Source organism: Mercenaria mercenaria, unplaced genomic scaffold, assembly GCF_021730395.1.
Source record: "Mercenaria mercenaria strain notata unplaced genomic scaffold, MADL_Memer_1 contig_3376, whole genome shotgun sequence".
Lineage (NCBI taxonomy): Eukaryota > Metazoa > Mollusca > Bivalvia > Venerida > Veneridae > Mercenaria > Mercenaria mercenaria.
Window position 1 is genome coordinate 46,358 of NW_026461506.1, and position 25,228 is coordinate 71,585.

The 25,228-nt window shown below is 33.2% G+C and overlaps 1 protein-coding gene across 1 annotated transcript; it reads right to left on the reverse strand.

Annotated features, from left to right (window-relative positions):
- Positions 1 to 2,446: 2,446 nt before the first annotated feature.
- On the reverse strand, positions 2,447 to 23,515 carry LOC128553005 (P-selectin-like; the record flags this gene model as incomplete). The annotated part of the gene is made up of 5 exons (XM_053534109.1): positions 2,447 to 2,640; positions 8,888 to 9,067; positions 9,733 to 9,897; positions 21,582 to 21,707; positions 23,345 to 23,515. Coding segments are annotated over 5 exons (836 nt in total), but the record flags the coding sequence as incomplete, so codon positions are not given.
- Between the last annotated feature and the right edge of the window lie 1,713 nt (positions 23,516 to 25,228).

Here is a 25,228-nt window from a genome sequence, read left to right on the forward strand (position 1 = left end):
CATTGGTTGACTTTGACAGCAGTCCAATCGTTGGTACTCTTACAAACGTAAAATTACGTCACGCGGCATACAGTACTATCAGGCGGAAAGCACATTTATGCGATCCCCGGCATACACGCCTGTTATCTTTTGACGGATAAATACGACATGCGGTACTCGATAAGAGTTAATATGAACGCATAAATGCGATTTACGTCCTTAATGAGTTAATAGACTGACCCCAAAATCAATAGGGATCATCTACTCTGCATGTTCAATCATCCTATGAAGTTACAACATTCTGGGTCAAGTGGTTCTCAAGTTATTGATCGGAAATTGTTTTCCATGTTCAGGCTCCTGTGACACTGACCTTTGATCAAGTGACCTCAAAATAAATAGGGGTCATCTACTCTGCATTTCCAATCATCCTATTAAGTTTCAACATTCTAGGTCAAGTGGTTCTCATGTTATTCTCCAGAAATGATTTTACATGACCAGGCCCCTGTGACCTTGACCTTTAACAGACTGACCCCAAAATCAATAGGGATCATCTACTCTGCATGTTCAATCATCCTATGAAGTTTCAAGATTCTGTGTCAAGTGGTTCTCTAGTTATTGATCGGAAATGGTTTTCCATGTTCAGGCCCCTGTGACCTTGACCTTTGATGGAGTGATCCCAAAATCAATAAGGGTCATCTACTCTTCATGACTAATCAACCTATGAAGTTTCAACATTCTGGGTCAAGTGGTTCTCTAGTTATTGATCGGAAATGGTTTTCAATGTTCAGGCCCCTGTGACCTTGACCTTTGACGGAGTGACCCCAAAAACAATAGGGGTCGTCTACTCTAGCAGCCCTACAACCCTATGAAGTTTGAAGGTTCTAGGTCAAATGGTTCTCCAGTTATTGCTCGGAAATGAAGTGTGACGTACGGACGGACGGAAGGACGGACGGACGTTCTAACGAAATGGTCTTTATGTGACACCCCCATTGTTCTCTCTATTGTTCTAACAGTCACATAAAAAGAAAATAGTCACATAAACAGAACGGAATGAATGACATCAAAGAGAAAGTACCGTTATGCAGTCACTTAACCATCATTTCGCGGGCGCGGAAGGACGGACGGACGGACAGGGCAAAAACAATATGTCTCCCCCAGAGGGGTGGGTGTGTGGAGACATAAGCTTACTATTGTGTTTGAGAGGAAGAAGAATCTGTTCTTAGAGCATCAAAAATGTATATTCTGCCATGAAAATACTCTTAAAGACAAAAATGCTCGTTAACTTTGACCCAGAAATTTTTGTGATGGTCTCTTCACCTTTGTTTAGCCAGCTTGAGGAGGCTGTCTTGTTGAAACATTTTTGAAACCATTACAGAAACGTTTTCATGTTGATATTAGGTGTATGTGACTTGTTGTGTACCAGAACCCATTTAAAGACTTTAGGTGTAGCCTAACTGTAAATTATTTGCAAGAAATTATGTGATAACCCCATCCGCGAATTGAATGATAGTAAGACAAATGGTGGCCTCCAGTGATACATGTTAACATTCGACCTACTTAAATCTTAAAGCTGTTTGTTGAGTAAACTTTTAAAACATATCGGTGAAAAATGGATTGATTTTCATTAGTAAGACTTTAGTACAAATTTATGTTGCTAGATTATTTTTAATTCATTTTTATTAAGATAAAGTCTTATGGTCTCGAATCATGGGTAAACGAGGATATCATTGTTTTGAATGTCGTCTTGTATAAAATGTTCTAGTAGTTATAAAATATACAGTGTTTACGTTAAACCATTTTATTAAAATTTAAGTTCAATACGTTCTTAATTATATAATTTTATTTTTTAAAGAAAAAAAAAAAAACAAACGTAAAAGTGAACTTACTGGTAATGTAACTGGCATGAAAAATTTCATTGCAAGTTTGTTTGATTATCATTAAGTACAGTAAAAATAACACTACCAACCTCTAATAATACAGTTAGGTGACGAAACATTCCATGAACTATTTGCCAGACAAACGGCATTGCTTTCACCTTCCAAATCGAATCCAGTATTGCAAGAAAACGTTACTACAGATTTGTATGTTGTTCCATTTGTTGTATCGACGCTACCATTTTCGGGTTGTGTTGGGGGATGACAAACTAGTTATATAAGAAAAATACTTTATTGTTGTTGTTGCCTTTGTTGATATTTATTTGAATTGTTTTGCTTGCTATTACAGCTAAAGGCTAATGTCACATTAAATTTAATAAAAGGCATGAGTTCTTCCTTGGAGTAAGACATTGGTAACATTACGAGATTCTATTAGTGTGTTAGATCTCTTCTTCACATAACAATTCATTTAACCTTGTATCAAAGCAACTAAGTCAAGGATCAAATGTCAAACAGTATCCGTACCTTATAACACGTATGTTACTAACTGGTCGCACTAATAGCTAATCTCGTATCAATTTAAAAATTTAAGTTTAAGCTTGCATAGTACCATTAATAATGCAGTTCACTCTATGAATGCTCCACTTTCCTGTCTGTGTGCATATAGTTCTGTTTTCGCCACGTAGCGTGTAACCGGTGTTACAGCTATATGTTCCTACTGACTTATATGTTGTGCCGTTCGACATGTCGGCTTTTCCATTTGGCGGGTCTGTCAAGTTTTTACAATCTGAAAATAATATAACAAAGGTATATATCAACAAACTGGAGTTTAACTTGATTTACTCAATAAAAGTCATTCTTATATGTGAAGAACTTTTCATGAATATTTGCAAGAAATGCAGATAATTAATGAGATGAAACTTTGAATTAAATTTATATATATTCATGCAATGTTTTGTGTCAAATTGATTTGAAGTCAATATTTGGAATATCGGCTTGAAATATATCTGTAAATATATCAAATATCTTTTTCAATAGTACGAAACTATAAAATGGGAATGAAAAAGAACAAGTCATTGAAGTAGCATGCAATAAAAAAAAAACGTGTCTCTATTGTATATTTGAGACTAAACTTTCTATAAAGTAAATGACCAAATACAATAGAAAAAATCTGAATATTGTAAACAAAGGGGAACATCTCTTATGGTGAAACTACAAGTGCACAAAATAATATAAAATCCGATGCTACCTATGAACCGGAAAGCCCGTTAAATTAAATAAAGTCTTTACAGTAAAGATGCAATTCATAAAAAAAATGTTAGGTATTTGGTGGATAAAACAGTAAAACAATAATACGGATTATGTGCAACCAGTGAACCACAGTGACGATTTGATTTAATCGTCCATGGAATTCGAAGGTAATGAAATGTGCAACTCCCCTCATGCCACCAGTGTATGTTTTTCCATGAGGCAATCCCGAGAATTATTCACTTCAAGCTTTCATCGAAATTTATTTTAAACTTAGAAATACTTACAGAAATCCTTTGGCCATCTTTCACTTAAAATATTTTATCTTTAAATATTAAATTCAAATATATGAAATCCTCATCAAATGTTATGAACTTTACTAAATATATAAATTAAGTTCGCGTATAAAGCTATATTCATAATTAAATGTCATTTAGTTACAAAATTAATTGTTAACCCCCCCCCCCCCCCTCCCCCGCCCGTGTGACAGGAAAGGCAATACCGGCGACAGTAACCATCAGAACAAATCAACACCCTTTACAATATTTACAAATTTATTTACATAAGATGATTATTAACAATGAATAGATGATAAAAAATATCTGTTTATAAGAAAGAAAAAAATTCAAAGTTCCATTCCTATGTGACGTGGCACAGTTCTTTAATTTAATTGCGAACTTTAAGTAGCACAAACAATATATAACGTATCTTCAAATCAAGTCCCTTTAAACCGTAAATACGTTGATTCCGTTTTGGCTCCCTATGGTGGTAGGTGACTGCATCCATGAGCTGACTTTAGAGGATAACAAAAATCAGCGTCTTTGCGGTTTACGGCACAACCATGGGACGAAAGCTCTGCGCTGGGAAAATCACATCCAGGCGAGTGAAGACAAGTGAACCTCGGGCATTGTACTTCCGGGTTATGACATCACCAGGTAAAATCGTCTGGCGGAAGAAGCTAAAATATATAACATATGGTAAGCACCATAACAAAACAAATAAGTCAGGTCATACAACTGCTCCATTGGGTACACCATACCTCCGTAGGCTCCCATAAATAATACGTGCTACTTATACAAAATATGTGTGCTACTAAGTTCAGACGTCACGTGATTAAAATACGTCACTAATTACTTCCATTATTACAAAAATTACTTACTTAAAAGACTAAAGTCGAAGTATGAAAAAGATATGAAAAGTATATGATGAAACATTATAGATACGGACATGATAAACTGCAGCTATTATTTACAACTACAAATTAACCAAATTCAATGTTAATCAAACGTTATATCATAGTTGGCATCCATATAATACCTAATGCCATACAACAAAACGGACATTGTATGTATATGATATAGACTGGCACACAATTTCAAATTACAATAATATATTACATACATGGTACTAGACTTGCAATATAGATTTATACATTACAGTGCAATGCAGTATCGGCGTTCCATAACAACGAAATGTTTGACATATGTTTTTGAAACAGAGTGCTATACAAATATCATGTTACAAATTTCAGTACAATTTTTACATCTTATATAACCGAAACATTTTAGATTCCTCTTTCGAAATAATTTACAAAAGTCTGAACAATTTAATAAATTATCCTGACATACCGAAACTAGCTAAAATCATATGCCGAATAGTAAATGTTACAGAATTCTGTAGAATGCACAAAAATTTACCAAATAAAAATCGTAATGCAAAAGTCATACAAAAAACTAACAAATAAATTTCTTACCTCGATCGAGCATAAATTTCTAGCAAGAAAAAATAATCAGACATAGATTCGTCTATAATGTCGGAAGGTGGTGTGCGCAAGGCATATCTAGTCCAGTCTATTTAAAGGGTAATGTCCCGCCAAATACTAAATTTCATGGGACTCACGGCTAAGTCGTGAGCTCTGACTATTTCTATTTTCACGGGATTCACGATATAGCCGGGAAATCTGACTATTTTGGCGCGGATTGAAATTGACAATTTAAGGCCCGTTATAGTGGTTTTGGGGATAAAAACATAAATTACTGAAGTTTATAAAATATCAACTTTCTTATTACTGAACCGAATTTAATGAAATTTACATGGAAATTTAAGATATGAAATACAGAAAAACACGAGAGGTATTTTATGCGTGAAATCTGACATTTACCTCAATAACTCAAAAATTTACAGACCCCCCCCCCCCCAAAAAAAAAAAAAAAAAAAAAAAAAAAAAAAAACAGCCAGTACACATTTATACTGTGTTTATCTGTATTTGAATACAGTATGTACTACTCTCGAAACCTAATGTATAGTACTTTTAATACACATAAACTTAAAACTTTACATAAAGGAAGTGGCTAGGAGTCCAGTAACCGGGCCTCAATACCCGGAGTTGAGATCCAGTAATCAATATACATATCTATTAGCATACTGTATCATTAGTGTATAAGGTAATTGTTGGTAAAAGATAAGATTAGGTGTCATAAAGATGCCGTTATTAGGGGGGTTTTTTAGCTCTCACTCGGGTTCGGGGCATATTGAATATGAAGATTCTGATAGTCATCGCTATTTATTTACTGAAGTAGCTAAGAGAATTCAACAATTCATGAGCACAATCCATGTCTTACAGACTAAAGAAAACATTAAGTTCATTATTTCAGCATTTTTTCTCACTATTTCGGGAATGGATCCGGTTCAATGGGGGAAAATTAATTCAAATAGTTGCGAATTTCTGGAAATTGGGAATAAATAAGTCGCAAATTCTCCAGATTGGTGGAAAATGTACATTGTAAATATACATTTTGTCAGCTTTCATCTTCTCTCATTGGAAAATTATTTTATAACTGTGACCCAAGGATTGACATAAAAAAAGTATAATTTTGCTCTAAATTGGGACGTTTCACCGCTGAAATTGAGATTAAATGCCATATTTGGGGATTGGAAACGGGTCCTTTTACAGGACCCATTGATATAGAGGAAACAAAATCGCTGCATTATGATTAATCAGTCCCGAGAAAAACAAGAATTAATAAAAAAGAAAAATAAAAAAAAAAATCCAGTTAAGGCTTACAAATTCCTATTTATCATTTATCAAACTTGACAATCCCAAGCGTTTATTTTCTTTTAAAGATTAATTAGAAATAAAAAACGAAGCGCAAGCAGTAAGAACAACTCAAACTTGTTTGTCAACAGACATAATTGTGGTAAAAAGTAAAGTATTTGTTTCTTAAATACTTTACTTTTATACGCGGAAAGCCCGAGCGTGACACACATGTATAAAGTGGGAAATGTTTTGTTAAAATTTATCAATCAATGCTGTATTTAATAAAATTAAGATAGTAATTGACAATCTGAGGCCATTTCTTAACAACTGCACAATTTTTGTAGTGTTGCTTCGAATATTTATTTACCCCACCCACTTTTTCCCAGTTTGAGAGTGTACCACTCTTCAGATTAACCAGAGTGTACTGATATACTGTCATTTTAATGTTTATTTAGGTAACAATATCTGCTGAAAATAACACCTCAATATCTCAACTAATAAAACATATTTTAGCTATTTGGTAAAGTTCGTCCATTGAAAATCAGTAAATTTGATTTGACCACTTTGTGGTTCTGTGATGAAAAAAGTATTCAGTACAATTTAAAATGCAACATGCTGTGTGAATGTCCATTGCTTAGTTATTTTATCATGGAAGTTTCAGGTAAAAAGTAAGAACCATTTTTTAAAAAATAAAATTGTGTTCCTGGCTGGTCACATGTCAGATTACCCCACCCACTTTAAATGTGAATATCTATAAAAGTAAGTCAAAACTGGTAACAGTAACTCTTGTTAATGAAACTTAATACATGCAGGTATATTACCACAAAGTATAAATAAAATCAAAAAACACTTTGCGCAGACACCTAACTGGGACCCCTCGCCCCCCCCCCCCCCCCCCCCCCCTTTCTGTGAATGTTGCTGATAAATTTAAAGAGAAATACAAAAATGTATAGTATCATTATTCCGCGTTGAATGTAGGTAGAGGTAGAAATAATTGTGCTGTCATACTAAGAGGCTAACAAATATATCTTTTTTTTTCTACTGGAATGTTATTTTTATCTGTATGAAATTCAGATGCAGAATACTGAGGTTTGATTTTTGTGTCAATTAATGAAAGGGACACAAATACAATCGTTACTTATTCTGAAAAATATATACGTTTGAGTAAACGCTGTTGTTTTTCAATTACAAACAATGTAGTTTGCGAAATTACATACATTTGATAGTTATTTTAATTGGAAATTTACTGAACCACAGATCGCACGTTTGAAAAAATCTATTTTGCATACAGTTGGTAAAAAACCATTTAAGCAGCTAAAGTTAAAAGTTAAAAATGAAAAATAAGCGCAAGCAGTATGAGCAACTCAACTCTGTAAGTCATACAGACATAAGGTTATATAAAAGTAAAGTATCTAAGAAACAAAATTATTAATGCATTACTTTATACATTACGTCTGTGTGACATGCAAGTTTGAGTTGTTCGTCCTGCTTGAGCTTTATCTATCATTTTTAATAGAACTTTAAAAGGAAAACTAGGATTGCAAATTTGATAAATGATAAATAGGAATTTGTACGCCCTAACTTTAAGCTTTTGTCTATTTCTTGTTTTTCATGGGAGTGATGAATTCAATAAATGATAAACTTAATGAGTTCTAGTATTTTAAGACATGGATTGTGCTCATAAATTGTTTAATTCCTTTTGCTGCTTGAAAAAATAAATATTAATGACTACTAGAAACTGCTGTTAAAATGTCATAGACAATATACCTCAAACCCGAGTGAGAGCTAATTATAAATAATAATAATAATAATAACAACAACACGTAATAACGGCATTTTTATGATTAAACATATATCTTTTACTAGCGAACACCTTATACACATAATATTATATGTACATTGAGGTCTAGGGGTCCGGTTACCAGACCCACTACTCACTTCTTTTATATACGTGTACTAAATAAAACATAAACTTTGCCAGTTTATATGTACTAACCATGCTAACAGTACTATGCTTTAGGCTCAATTATAAATAGATCTAGAGTTCTAATGCGAACTTAATATAAATATTTAATAAAATTAATAACATTTGATGAGGATTTTATACATTTGAATTTAATATCTAAAGATTAAATCTTGTCAATTTGATTTCACTCAAAATAATTCAGTATTAGATGTCCTATAAATAGTGGACCGCAGAAATGATTTTTATTGACGCCGATGACGCCATAGAGCAAAGTGTTGTAGCGTTCATGTCGTAGTTCACTAACTTTTCATGTGAAGTTTCACCATATAAAGTCAGACCATAGAAAGATTGATGAAGCTGTCCATAAAGAAAAATATACACAAATTAAGTTTTGTCGTTAATGTTGTCGTAATTAAATTTCCCAAAAGTCAACAATTCCTGTCTTACTCAGTAAGCGATTACGTTTAAATTTGACCAATGAGCGCCTAAATAATCAAGACTTTCAAAATGGCGACCACATGTCAGCTGGAGACGAAGTTTAATTTGCACGGTATTGGAAATATTTTTCTTATTTGTTTTCAATATTGTTTCAAATATTTCACATACGTCATACATGTTATCTATAGGCGCTCCTAGCCCTGGCCGGGCCTTCGGCCCCGCTCGGGCTTTCCGCGTATTAACAGCAAATATCCTTTGCTGAACTTGTTAATATAGACGTCCATTTTACTTTCACAAAGTTCGGAAATATCTTTGAAAGTTTAAAAATGAATTACACAAAATAACCTTTTATCTGACAATACGTTGTATTGTCGCTCCAATGTCCTGACGCATTACAATATATGATATTAGGACCACTAATGTCGTATCCAGATTGGCATGAATATGTAGCATTTGATCCGTAAGAGGTCATATTTCTGGCATAAGTGACTTGTCCATTTGCTGGATCTTGTAAAACACCACAGTCTAAAGAGAACGTGAAAATTATTTTCGAAAGTTGCAAATAACCAAGTATGTATTTTAGCATAATAAAATAACACTCTTGAGCTTAGATTTCTTTCATCTTTGTGCTTTCTAGAAACACAAAATAAAATATAAAAAGCTAAAATATCACTGATATAGATGCCTGATACTTTTATCAATAATGTTTATCGGGGAGTAAATGTTGTGGATTTTGCGGTTGTGTCTATCCATGACATTTATCCAAACGAAGAAGTAAATACCCGTACATTATCATTATTGTAAAAAGTTTAAGTCACGAAATAGCCTTTTTCGGGACTCCATGCTCGCGAAAATAAATGGTTTCACAGCATACCCTATTCAATAAAAAGGATTGTAGATAAAAAATTCTACTTAGATATGGATACTACTCTACCTTTTCTTGAGAAATAAAACTAAAATTGGACAATAGAACATTGTTTAAACTCCTGTTATTAGATTCTTATACAATTTTTCAAAACATTCTCATTAGAATAAAACTTAATCTTTTTAAAAATATTGAAAAACATCTTCGCAACTTTTATGATGAGTAACTCTAGTACAAAACATCAAAACAACTAAAATACAAAAATATGACAGTTTCTGAAATATTGAAACAGGAAATAGACACTACATTACCCACTTTGACTCACCCTTAATGGTGCATGTCGGAATAGCTTTGTCCCAATGTCCGTCAATAGTACAAATTAATGTACTGGATCCGTTAACTTCATATCCGGTGATGCAAGAATACACTGCAACGGACTTCTGACTAGTGTCAATATAACCATTCTGAGGATACGTGAGATTACGGCATACTGTTAGATAAAACAAAAGTCATGCATACCTGTTAATACATGCAAGCGCTGGCATGAAACAAAAATGCACCTACATCACTGTAATACCTAAAAGGTTTGTCCGTCTAGATTTTCAAACTGTGTTTCGATCTCATTACAACTTCATGAATGTGTTGCATATGACCAAACAAATAAATCATATGAATTTCGACATTTTTCATTTCCTCTGATAAATAAAAGGCGATCAAAATGGCTCAGTTGATTTTAAACTGCATTGAGTTTTTCTATTGGAATTAGCGCTTTAATAATATGTAGAGATATAAGCATTAAACCTGGCATTTTATAATATGATTTCAACGTCGAAAATAAAGATGTATCATAATTTCGTAATGTATTAAAACAAGATCGTTTGATTTTCACACTGGTAGTAGCTTTCGATAATGCGATGGTTCCAACGCAGTGGTGTTGAGGATTCGTCTGAGAAGAGGTGGATAAATATAAATATGGAAGAATCTAATTGATTAGTTTTCTAATGAGTTTCACATTTTTTTTTTCAAATTAAGCTTAGATGTAGGACTGCTGATTTTGTAGAAGTTTGTTTAAAGTTGTAGACTGTTTATATAAAACGACCCCTCATTGCGTTTTGCATAATATCATAAGTATCAAACAGTATCAAACATCAACCATTTCCTCGCTATCGGTGAATTCTCCTTACAGGCATATAAAATAATCAACTAAAATGATTCCAATCAACGCAGGAACGGTGGATACAGTTGCAACGCATCCGTTTCGATTCCGTTTTGAACTTTTTAATAACCTGAACTGCACTTTCCCTGTTGTACATCACTTTGACACAAGACAGAAATTGAAAATGGATATCTAGAAACAATGTGCTATTGATTTTTGCATCCGTTTTCTGACTGTTTAAAGTTACTTATATATTTTGAACCATATCTTATATAATCTACGGCTAAGAGCATGTTTCTATCGTAAAAATTACATATAAAATGTGCTGAATTTTGTACGTTTATTATATGAACGCATAAAAGAATACTTATACATTCATTCTCCACAAAATATAAACAAAATTTCAATGGATTATATTTGATAAACATCTTGCCCGATTCGATTTTTGCATCATATGAAAAAATATGTAGACATATATCCATATAATATTATGAGTATTTGGTATATTTAGATGCTGCATTATATAATCATGATAATTGAATATGAGCAATAAGAAGATTTAAGAAACTTTACTTGTTGCGAGGTATAAATCTGAAATTGAAGTAGCCGGCAAAAGGCATAATTTGTTAAATCAAAGAATTAAACATTATCATTAATATTCTATGGATTTTTATTTCATTGCTGCAAGTACACGTCTCCTTTCTCTCAACGAAACATGTTTATTATGTACAGCCAAAAAGGTATAAAAGATCCACAATCAGCCCTCATTATTGCAGTTTATTACCCGTAGTGTGATAACAAGCAATGGATAACACATTAAATAACAGAGCTTCCGCAAACATTATCTTTGATTTATTGTACCCGTTCGAAACATCTAAATATTTTAACAATTTTGACTAGATAATAAATCCCAAAATGAAAAATTGTTAATTTGTTAATTTCCAAAATTAAACTTTGCTTACACATTAAGACATAAATTTGTTCTTTTCTGAAATAAATATGCTAACGTATGTTGTTTGAAAGGTGGATAATTTACACATCATCTTATAATTCACCAGATGCATGAATGTCCCGATACGGAAAGCAAAATAGTTTATCTAAAATAAATAATTTAAATAAATGCCAACTACATACATTTTTGACTTTTTGAACTCTAAAATACATGTAAACATGTTAGAGATTCGGTTCAAATATTATAATATATCCATGGGTCATATTTGGACGGGCCCCATGTGGTTCTGGGACGATCTGTGCATGAAAAGAATTGGAACCACTGCCTTACACTTGCATGATCGTAAGAGGCGACTAATAGGGTTTTAATACTTGGTTTTGCGGTAACTCTGATTACAGCAGGTATGCAAATTTTAATTCCCTACCTCATGTTTTTATTTCGATGTAAATGAGATGTGCAACCAAAATTTGCAGTCCTGTTTGGCGCCATATAACCTATACTATCTGAAACTGCTTTCGTGTGTACGAGCCCTCTGTAAGGATTTTAATTTACCCAACATACAAAACTTTTTCACCTATGTAAATACAGTTTGGCAACAAATAGAGGTTTTGAATGAGGTCGTAGAAATTTAGCGGTAACTCGAAAACTTTCTTTTGTCATATTTCAAAAAGTAATGGTATTAGAAACTTGATTTTTTCACTTTTTATTAAGTTATGAATACCTATTGTTTGCAGTGATTTTATTCTAAATATCTTATTAAATTTCTTAATTGTCGTCAGCACGTGCAATTCTAGTAATTAGCACGTGCATTCAGTTGTGAACCAACAAGGTGCCTCTTTTAATCAGAAAATATTTTCTGGTCTTAATTACAACTATTGCTGATTTTTGGCTTGAAAATTTTGTATAATACGCATGCAATTAAAATTCTAAACGTTTTGATACGTCCATTTTACACCATTTCATATATTAATGCAACGGATTGCATGCCATATACGTTATTCATTCGCTTCCTTTTTCAATACATATGGACAATGAAGTTAGGGAATAACTCGTTGAATCTCGGCTTGGAATATTTAACATATATAATATTAAAAAAAGGTTTATCAAATTAATTGTTTTAAAACATGTGAATAAATTATGTTGTGGTTTTTTTTTTTTTTTTTGGTTTTTATTTTTTTTGTGACATCGTTACCCGTCAGTATTGCATAGATACGCTTAACATATAACGCATGCATAAAATTGTTCTCATTTTCGTTGATATCTTTACTATTACTGTTACGAATTCAAGTATTTTAGATTTCATACTTCTATCACTTTAATAATTAATCATATTACCGGACTTCTCTCCATAGTTTAGCAGTACAATAATGGGAGTAAACTAGGCCTAGAGTAAAGACTTCCAGTGTGTTTAGAACGGTTCTACCAAAGTGATGCTAATGTACATGTTTATATGGAAACCTGGGGAAACCTGGTGCACCCTGTGTCAATTGCTAAATATCAGATAACAATGCTAAATGCCAAACACCTTATGCAGAATGTTTTGAAAACGAAATGACATTTATTAAGTACTATGGAAGGCCAACGAAAGCCGGTGTGCCATGCTAATTGCCAAATGCTAAATGACAGTTATGTTATTGCAAAATGCTATTTGCTATATGCTTAATGTCAAATATTGCCTGTGAAATGGTAATTGTCAAACAATAAATGATAATTGGTTATTGCAAATACGAATCAATAAATGCCAAATGCGTATTGCTAAGTACTTGTTCAGATAAAGAGCTGAATATCAGTGTATAAATGCATCCTGTAAATAGTCATTGACCTTTGTAACATAACTTTGTCACTATTAAAAATATTTCTTAACATTTTAGAGTAAAAAGTTTCGATCATGTCATCTTTAACCCTCAGAATATGTTATTGCAAAAAAGCATTTGACGAGTAGCATTTGTCATTGGCAATCATTATAGGCATTTAGCACAAAGGATATGGCATTTGGCATTTGATATGTATTGAAGGCCGATGCGCTGTAAGTATAGCCAAATGCTAAATGACAATTATTTGAATGTTAAATTACGCCATGCTGTTGCATACGTTTTGACGTCATTGTTATGATGTCATGTTCTACATGACGTCATAAACGTTATTGATTGTAAACATTATACCCCTGATGAAGGCATTGAAAGCCGAAACTAGTTAGAAATAAATTAAAAACCAGTTTGAAGTTGCTCTTTCATTTTCAATTGATTTATTTAATGCAAAATGCCAATAACTTAATGCTATACACCAAATACTTAATGCTAAATGCCAATCACTTAATGCAAAATGCCAAATACTTTATATAAAATGCAACAAACCAAATGCGATATGCCTATTGAAGATCAATGCGCAATGGTAACTGCAAAAAATGTTAATGCAAAATAAAAAATGCTATTTACGAACTGCTTAATTTCAAACATTGGCTTTCGAACTGTAATTGTCAATGATAAATGCCTTTTTTTTGTTAAAACAATAAATGTCAAAATGCTCATTGCTAAGTTTCCATTGAAATAAAGAGCTGAAGATATCAGTTATAAAACATTGCCCTTCGTTACATAACATCGTTACTTTATTATATAATAAACATTTTACAGCAAAATGTTTCGGTTCCATGTCGTCCCTGTAACATCTTCAACGTTATTGCTTTAAATTAGACAGGCAGGACATCTATTTTTTTTTTCCAAATGAGTAAAAGTTACATTCATTAGCTGAAGAGATAAAGATCACAAAGACTGATAATTTGAGAATTACAATTTATCATTTGACAAGAAGAATTTGTTTTTATCTTCTTCTTCTCGTTCGCAACTACATTGCCAGACCAGTAGCCTTGAAGGCTTGATGAAACTTGTGGTTTGCCGCAGATTCTCATATCTCCATACAGTTTCTGGTGCATTGTTGTATCTATAGGCCAAGTCGCAGCTCGCTCATGGTCATGCCTTTTTACATCTCCGAAAGATATGCTACGCAGTCTGATCTTCCTAACCACATAAACAAGTTGGCGATTGTGCCAGTCTGTATTTGTACATGTGAGCATTGAGCTTGTTGTGCCCCGAGCGAAGCCTGACCAACATCACTTGTTCAGACCGATCAAGGAGATGAAAAGCATCTTCCTCTATCCTTGGTCTCATTAGTGTCTTGGTGATGGTGACTTTTTCTTGTAACTCACAGGTTTTGTTGGTTGTTCTGACTGAGCTTCTAGCTTAGCCAGTTTGTCTGTCTCTTCATTGCCTGCAAGTCACAATGGATGTAATCCACTGAATGCTACTTTGCAGGTTATACTCAGGCTCTGTATTCTTCTGGCTAGAGCGGAGCTTTATTGTTGATCAGAACTTCCATAACAGACAGTGCATATGTGAGAAAGACGACTAAGGAGCTTTCTTCTGCCGAGTCTTCAACCATTGAGAAGGCCTTCGTGAGTGCTTCAGTCTCTGCCTTGTTTTCCTGTGGCTGCATGTAGAGTTTTATGACACTTAGCATTTTGTATACGGCATATAGTGTTTTGTATTAAGAATTAAGCATTAAGTATGTGACATTAACATTAAGCTTTTGACATTTAACATCAACAACTTCTTATTTAGCATTTGGCAGTTAGCATAGCGCATCGGTTCCCACTAATTCCGCAGGGACAATTAGCCCAAGTGTTACGAAAGAGAAGTTCGCCAAGCATTTAAGATGATGTTAGATGATCTGTTTTTGCAATTCAAAATGTAGTTCCATGTTGTTGATGAGATCTTGTATATGAATCAGATAAGGATGTGACAGTTATAGCTTTGGCTTAGCTGTATTGCTTAATGATTGAGAAAAGATCTACATCACTTTCACTGTGAATTTCCATATCTATATGTATACGGGTTATCGCTAAATGACAAATTTCATGAAAGTATTTACAGATGGTGATGTATTTCAGACAGATAATGTTTCTTTAATATATGTAACCTAGCATCTCAATATATATATTTCTTCATTTTTGGTGAGAAAACATGTTATATTTTATGGCTATTTATGTGTTTTTATATCACTGAAATGCTGTAAAGCACTGAAAATGAAGTTTTAAGACTTAATTGTTTATATGAAACAAATGAAGAATGTGACCTTGTACCATTTCGGTATTTTCACTCAAAGCAAATTGATTCTAATGTAGTGTGCATATTGATAAGCACCGGAACAGCCGTACAAAATTGCAATAAAGAATAAATCCTAGCACTGAGACGTCTAGGATTTATTCAAATTGCTCACCTTTAGTAAGTGGTAGTGCATGGGGGTGGCGGGATCCGGGGTTTGGCTATCCGCAGTTATTCATTAACACTTAAAATTCGTTCTTACACATAGTTCTATACTTACGTTCTGTTTGCTTTTTAAAACGAGATGATGGTACATGTATGTTTTTTAATGTTTAGAATGTAAGTCATCATAGTAAAACGATCATTTTGATTTCATTTTGTTTTTCAATATGTCAATGAACTGTAGAGTGTTTTGTATATAAACTATTTAGAAATATGCGACTTATTGAAGCAATGGAGCCGTAATGAAAATGTATAAAGATAACATTTACTGATCATCCTTTTGCAAACTGTCACTTTAACACATGTATTTTCTTCATAACCGCATGCAGAGGATGTATATTGCTACAACAAATGTGCATGAAAGAAATACAGACATACTCTTTCAAAAACATCGTATTTTCCTTTTATTTTTCCATCCGGTCTATATACAAAATATATAGTACTTGATAACATACCAATGCTGATGATATCTCCGGAAAGTGTATTGCATAATACGAGATTTCAACAGAGTAACAATAAGTGCCACCCCAAAAATAAGAAATACGCAAAACATTATTATTATTTCGCAAATTTTATCGTACATTCTTTTCTACATGTACATTAGCGTCACTTTGGTAGAACCGCTCTACATACACTGGAAGCCTTTACTCTAGGCCTCGTTTACTCTCATAATGGTTCCGCTGAATTAAAAAGAAAAGTCCGGTAATATGATTAATTATTAAAACAACTGAAGTATCAAATCTAAAATATTTGATTTCGTAACAGTAATAGTAAAGATATCAACGAAAAAGGGAACAATTTTATGCATGCATTATAATATGTTAAGCGTATCTATACAATACTGACAGCTAACAAAAGGCAATGTCACAAAAACAATTTATCCACATGTTTTCCAACAATTAATTTAATAAACTTTTTTGTTTTTCATATAATGTCTATTAAATATTCCAAGCCGATATCTAACGCATTATTAATTAACTTCATTGTCCATATGTATTGAAAAAGGAAGCGAATTAAAAGCTTATATGGCATGCAATCCGCTGTTGACCAAAAGTAACAAATGCAAAGTCCCATTCGCCAAAGAAGTAAAGGATAAATGAAATCATACGCGTACATAGTAATTGACTATTTCGAAAAGACAGGAAAGTCAAAAATTGTTCGGGGTTCTTTGACGGTGATCGTAGAAGGATAGAAACCCTGCATAATGAGAAAGCTTCATCATTTGAACTGTTTCTAAAGAACCCTGACATTTTTATATCATGCCCAGTAATCTGTTACACACAGCAGTTTTTATATAGGCCTACTATGTATGTAACACAGTTTCCGTAACGTATTATCACTTCTATTACATCAAGCTTTATATACAGATTTTGTATAAATGGCACATTTGGTAGTTTATATTAGGTGCTGTTCAGTTTTATGCAGGTAACTGTTTGAAAATGTACCTTTTTAAGGACTGTCTCTTAAATGAAATGTTGTTTTTAAATTTATGTTAGGTGTCAAGTATCTAATACTTTAGCACTGCCCGGCAGTACTGTCATTTGTTGACTAATTGTGTTGTTGTTTTTTAATCAACAGTGTAAATCTTTTGAAGAAAAAGTTTCAAAACCATGTTTCTATGCCAGAAGAAAAAAGTATATTCTTTAGGTTTATGTTTTCATTTCGTTGTAAATTGTATCACTTCCGTAACGAAGGTGTATGTATTTATAATCGCCATTCCAGCACTTTGCTATACATAGCACATCAGCAACTTTTTATGTGGTGTTAAGGACATTTTAAATTGACAGAGGGCTGTAAGTTTTCTTCTATACGATGTTCAATTTTATGAATATAACAAAGGTAAAAATTTAAATTTTTGTTTTAAGAATACAGCTCAAAATTGTTAGTCATATACCTTTATTCTCTCTCAGTGTTGACGGTAGAAAATGTCATATTGATTGGATTGGGTGTCGGATGTATTTTTTCAAACATGTTGCATTAAAGAGTTTCTTTTAATTAAGCCACTACGCTAATGTCATTTTTGGTCAACTATTTCATATACCTGCATTACCGATTCACGGAATACAAGGGAATGAATGAAGTTTGATACTGTCATACTACGCTATAATTTACAAGTAATCAAGGGCCATTTTGTATAAAAGATTTACAATTTTGACCAAAATTCTTCAACATTAACTCTTGCACTGAACAAGAGTTTATTTGGGCTCATATCTTACCTGTTGCTTCCAGCCAAATGTGAACAAATAAAGAAAAACTTGCCGCTGACAGCGGAAATACATTCACCTAGGCAATATTTATCCACCGTTTCTGCGACAATTCCTCTACCCCCGCGGCGTTGTAACCACCGCTTCTGCGAAAGCTATGGCCAGTGTGATTATATTCATATCTTAATTTGTTTTTTTTACTTACTCAGATATAATGATGCGATATTTTTGTTTTTTTTACTATCTCTTTTATAAATCCGTCACAGGTGAATAAATCAAAAGATTGACATGGCTGAACTGATAATCACTGTTACTGTATACAAATGCTAACATCGAACTTAGCCAGCCTTATCGAAATAGCCTTCAGGAAGATAATACAATACTCAAATGATTCCTTTCAAGCTAGTCATGTATAAAATGCAGCTTCTTCACACTTAATTCAGTATTATGAATTAATTACTTACATGAAAAAAAAAGATACTGGAACAATCATTTGAATCATGAAAATCACACTTTAATAATTTGCTTAATATGGAATTTCCACATATAAAAGAATGTTCAGTTATGTCACTTTTATAAATACAAATAGTCAGAGAAAAGAGTTATGGACAGACGTTTCCATGACTTTTGAGTATTATCCTCAGCAAGATATGTCCAAATGTTACATTGTGATTAAAACTTTAATTACTTTAAAAACTATTCCTGCATAATATAGAGGCCAAATCAAAATATGGATATATTCCTTTGACGCTGGCTTTGGAGCTTTAGACATGAATTCAATTTGCGATATTTCATAATTTTTTATGCTGATTATTTGCAGAACTATTGCAAACAATAATTGTGAATATAAGTGATAAATGTCCCAAAAGCGTGCCCAAAAATCCTTCAGTTGTCTGCGCAAATATGCAAGAATAGTTTAGGTATGAATAATTATGCGTCCTTGACCTTGACCTAAGAGACCAGGGTCATAAGCGTGACAAACTTTCTCTGTATGGTTATCAGTTGTGTGGAACTATTTTCAAATCTCATGATAAATGGCAGAAATATGGACCAGACAAGAAAAAACCATGTTGACATTTGACTTCAAAGTGTGATCTTGACCTTGGAACTAGGGAGTTGTGTCTTGCACATGACACGTCATCTTATTATAGGGAGTATTTATGCGTAGTAATTTTAAAATCCCTTCATCGGTGGCAGAGTTTTGGACTGGACAAGAAACAGATCCTAATAACATTTAACATCTAAGTGTGACATTGACTTTAGAGCTAGGGTCTGGTTTTTGCGCATGACATGTATCTCATTATGGTGAATAGTTATGCCAAGGTATTTTAAAACTCCTTGTTGAATGGCAGAGTTATTAACCGGACACGAAACAGACCTGTAACTTTTAACTCGAAGCTAGGAATCTGGGTCTTGCGCATGACACATAGTCTTATAATGTTTATCATTTATGCCAAGTTATTTCCAAATCCCTAAATGGATGGCAGAGTTATGGACCTGACACGAAGTGTGACCTTGAATTTGAAACTAGGAACACATTGTCTCATTATATGGTGACTATTTGTGCCAAGTTATTTTAAAATCCCTTCACCGATGGCAGAGTTACAGCCAGACAAGAATTTACACGGACGCACGTACGCACGAACGGACGGACGGACAATGCCTACCTTCGTTATGTTTAAAGTTTTTTTCAAAACCCTAAATGCACAAGGTACTGGACTTGCCATGGAAATAACAAGTAAATGGAAATAACGTAAATGTCTTGAAGCTATATTTAAGACACTAAATTTAAAGCTGAGGATCTGAGTAGTAGACAACAAACCAGAATACTTTTTTTTTGCTATATATATTCTCCGTCTATAGTATCGAACTCAAAAATACCCAACATGATTTTGACCTCAAACCAAGCTCTGACATTTGTGCTGGCGCAAACGAAATAAAACAGAGAAAAAACATTATATCAAACAATTAATTGTATACAGTTTACCATTAGTATAAAATTAATAAAAAATCACATGCAAATGAGTTAATAGTATAAGTATAACAAACTACTATCAATATACTATTATTCATCTTACTGTGTAATGATATGCAAATTGATTATGCCATGGATGGTCAATAGTATACGATATAGCGTTAATAGTATACTAATTATATACTGTCAACAGTATACTGTTAATAAGACACTAATTGTTAATAGTATACTGATTGTATACGGTAAATAAGATATTAATTGTTAATAGCATTATTATTATATACTGTTAATAGTATACTAATTGTACTCTGCTAACAAACTACTAATTCTACTAAAATCTATACTAGTAAATGGGCAATGTAGATTCATTGTTCCCTATACGCAAGCCTAAAGTAAATTATTATATAGATTAAACTACATATTCAGGGTAATCAGGTTATCCAGATTCAAATGTTGGTAATTTTACCTAAAGATCTATCTTAAAGGTGGCTAACTTGATTTTGGTCAAGTTACTGGTTTCTATAAATATTTGTTCATCTACACAACACGTTCTTCTAAAATTTGATTTTCCTGTTCTGGTTGCACAACCAGGTGGGATTATTTTTTGCCTAAGAAATGACATGAATGTAAGAACTATTGAATTATAATTAACAAAGATTTGCAGTGAAATTTACACAGCCAAATCGCATTAGAAATAGTATGTGTAAAGTTAAAATTACCACCCCTTGTTGCATATCTTGGTAGTGCTACCCTGCACGATATACCGAAAAAAATTAACTTGGAAGCTTAACATGTTATTTCAAAAACTGGTTTAGTGCAGATTCTTAAAATATACAAATATCTGTAAAATGCAGATATGAAACGGGGGTTGTTATAAACTGCTTAAAAAGTATTAACACATACTCAAGGGTTCTAACCCTATGTAATGGGTCTTTCTATTCCTTCAAAAAATTCTAACAGAATGAATATAAAAATTAAAAAAAGCAACAGAAACTGTTCCATAGTGTGATAGACCACATTCAATTAGTATTAAGAATTTAAGAAAAGAAAACCCAATCAAACATTCCTGCGTTTCCTTTAAAACTGATGAAAATCCATTGAATTACCATAGTTTAACATCTTAACTCTTATAAAACTTATCAGAGAATGATCATTTCGCACTAAGATCCCGTCATATAGTGTAATATTGATCGGCTGTGTAGTTTTATTAAAAATAAATAAATAAAAAAAATAAATAATAATAAAAAATAAATAAATAAACGTTCCTTAAGTCTTTATGACCATCTTGATATTGACATTGCAGAAAGTGGTATAGGTCATAAGCGCAACACATTGTACTATATTGTTTTATCAAAGACCCAAAGACCTGCCGTGTTTCGAGCCTAACAGGATCTTGCAAATCAATTATATGTACCGAACAAATATACTTAATGGACGCACAGACGGAAAGGTGTAAAACGGTGAAGGGTTGAAATAGCATGAACCTTTAGTCCCAAAGGGAAAGGCAATCTTCATACCGTTTTGTGTGCAGTTTGCATGAAATGTGCTCCAACTTCCATTTGACATACATTCTGTAAACTGATCACCTTGAAGCGTATATCCAGGTTCGCATCGAATGCTGGCAATAGATCCGAAAGTTGTTCCATTTGAAGTGTCAGAGTCTCCATGTGGAAATGATCGTGGAATCATACAGTCTAGCAGATACAGAACAGCGAAATGTTTAAACCGTTATCATTTATATGTTTAAGAATAACTTTAAAACAGAATTCTGCTTTTGTAAAAGAGGATACACCCCACCCCGCTGCGCCATATTGCTTCTCTGGAATTGATATAAAACATTTGGATAATGCTTTGTCAAACCAGAGCTGCTTTTGAGAAAAGCGCTTGTCTCCCACAACTGCCCGTGAGAAATGTCTAGTTTCTCTAGATGGTCTAGACAAGTAGACTTATGTAATATATCTAAAAAAATCTAACTTACAAAATAAAGCTAGCATTAAGATAGCTGCATGTCCAAAAGAATAATCATTTAGTGTTCTTAAGGTCATGCGTCTGTTCCTCTTTCGAACCTCTTACCATTTGACAACACTTACCGTAACGCATGTCCAGAGATTGAAATTTTCTAGAGGAATTATAGTTGAACCTGCATTGATCATTATCTATTAGGCATAAAGGCAAATTGGACGACAACAAAAAGAGAGAAAAGTCTAGAAAATTACTGCCATATTTCTTAAAAGGTTTTGAAAATTAGTTACTTACATGTTATATGTATTGAAAGCACACACAGAAAAAAGTTTGATATTTTTACTAAATTTTCCTTTCGAAATTCAAAAGTGTTTGTAACGTGTTAGTGGAGGTAACCCAGTGTGACAGTCGTAGTCTTATACCTTAAAACTCCGAGGCAGATTGTTTACGGGAAAAAGGGATTAGGTACAATTTTACATTAGCAAATAAACATTAATTTTTAACATTTTTCTAAAGATTTAAATATAATGTTATGACTTTAAAACATAAATAACTGTGGCAAACTTTAAGTTGAACGTCGAGGATTCTCCTGACAGATTTGTAATTCTATATAAAAGCCGGTGAATTATAAAGCAACTTCAGATAAAACAATCTGAGCAAGTACATCCTACTAGTCTAGATTACTAGAGTATATATAGGGGTAAAGGTTCTATAGTCCCCCTCTGTGCATTTTGAACTTCAGCAAGACAAAACAGTACATTTAAAAGAGACGCTAGGCAATAGGTCTGAGTTAATCTTGTTAAAAGTCACACTTCTATATTCAGGGTCCTTTCAAGAAACATTTAAAATCTACGTGATTTATGATGCATTTCAAAACAGCACGATTTAGGAAAAAACCTCCGAGCAAATAGCAGATGGTTAAGTACATCTTACCAATCTGAAAAACTAGAATAATGGTGGGAATGGAAGTTCGCGGGTCAATTTCTTTCCATTCTTTTGTCATTGATTTTGTGCGCATTTTGTAATAAATCTATCAATTAATCTCGTGACAAATAGAATCAGAGGAAAGACATGTTGACATCTGACGAAACATATATTTTTAAGCTCTATTTCATACACTATTATCAGTGACAGATGGGTATTTGAGGTATTTGCTAACAACACACCATCCTAAATATACTGACCATGGCATCATACTCCATTTCTTTATCAAGAATTTTGGAAACATTTTGCAATAAACCAATCAAATTATATCATGAAAAGTGAAAGAGAAGAAAATGCATTGTTGTGATCCGATAAATATATTTATTAAGCCTTCTATCAAGCATTTCGCTCTGACATTTGGAGATAGATATCTTAGGATGAATACCTTTGATGGTACAGGTTGGTGTCTGCCAAACTCCACTTGCTTGGCACGTTATTGTATCTGCACTTGAATCATATCCAGAGTCACAGTTGACACTTGCAGTTGATCCAAAAGTGGTAGTTGTAGAGGTTAAGCTCACAGTCCCGTCAGATACAGATGGTGCACCGTCACAGTCTTTCAAAAATAAGACATCATTTTAATTATGATTAAGTGTTCGATCTTACAAAGTATAAAATTAGCAGCCTCAAGAAAGAACTGCAGTGCGAGGTTCACTTGAGATAGAAAATAAGATTGGAGAATCTAGTAATGCGATTTTGATAAGCAATTTTACATTCATATCATGCTTCTCACAAGCTGTACATTTTTTAGCTTTACGAATGTACGCAGAAGATAAAATAAGTCTGAAGATTTGCACAATAATTTATGACGATATTGTTATTGAGGCTCCTTTTGAAACGTATCCAGGGTCAAAGCTGAGAGAGGCAGTTTATCCGTAAGTTGGTACCGAGCAGAAGTCCTTTAAAATGATATAAGACAGATACACAAAGTTCAAGCAAAAATGAAATTTATATGCCTCAATGTACATCCAGCACTATAAACTGCCCAAATATGTTTAACGAGTTTACGGATTCCTCCTTGGTGTATGTGCCATGAAGGTAGGAATGTATTTATTGCCACGAACACTCTGGTTCAATTTCGGACTCACAAGTACACTTCTTTTTCTTGCATTTTTAACACAGATTTAGAACAAAATCGTGGTATAATGTTATAATATGATAAAACTTCAGTTTAAAAGAAAAATTATTTTTTGCGTAATCCTGTGTCCAGTTCCTTTAAGAAGCCAATCAGCTAGAATTCTAAATTGAATTTTTGTTATACTTTCAAATTGCCTTTTTCAGTCACATCATCTAAGCAGCCACTTAATAAGGTTTGACTGCTTCTAGATAGACATCAATATATCAAGAAAACAATGCAAATAAATAGTTACATGAGATATATTGCCTCAAAGGTTCAATGGAAGTTCTATCATTGAGTGAGGGTAGTGAAGGATTGAGTGAAGGCAAAACCTATCACGTATTACAAAATTCATCAATAATTAATATTAGGAGATGCCTATGTAACACTAGAGTAACATAGAAATTACTTTTAATTGTGCATGTTGGTGTCTCCCAAACTCCACTGTCCTGGCATACTATTGAAGCTATATTTGAATCATATCCAGTGTCACAGGTTAGAGATGCAGTAGATCCATAAGTAGTAGTTGTAGCGGATAGGCTCACAGTCCCGTTAGATACAGATGGTGCAAAGCCACAGTCTTTTAAAAGTTAATTTTACATTATTATTCACAATAACTATATCCTTATTTTGTCAAAATGTTAGTTTGTCTGAATTAGAAATAAATATGGCAATTGGGGTAATTATGTAATTTCTGAAGTCCTTATTCTGTTTCATTCAATTAAAACAAATCAAAATTTGGTGGCCGATAGCGTCCATTTAAATTAAAGCCACAAGAAATTTTACCGTCAGTTTAACCCTTAGCCTGCTGCAGGCGAATTTAACAGTCTTTGCAAACAGCTTGGAACCAGATCAGACGCCGATTAAATCGGCGTCTGATCAGGTTCCAAGCTGTTTGCTACTCTGACAATATTTCTTCCAATTTTGGAGCAAAGTGAATGAACTTAACAATTTTAGCAGACGACATTTCCAGCAGACGACAATTTACCTAGCATGCTAAAGGTTAAACAAGAGCTGTCCGCAAGACAGCCAAGTTCGACTATTCGAAATATTGTCCCAGAAGCAGGAAAATATTAACCAAAAAGGTTAAATATCAAGAGTTTTAAGTTAAAAAGGGGACATAATTTAACCAAAATGAAGGTCAGAGTTATG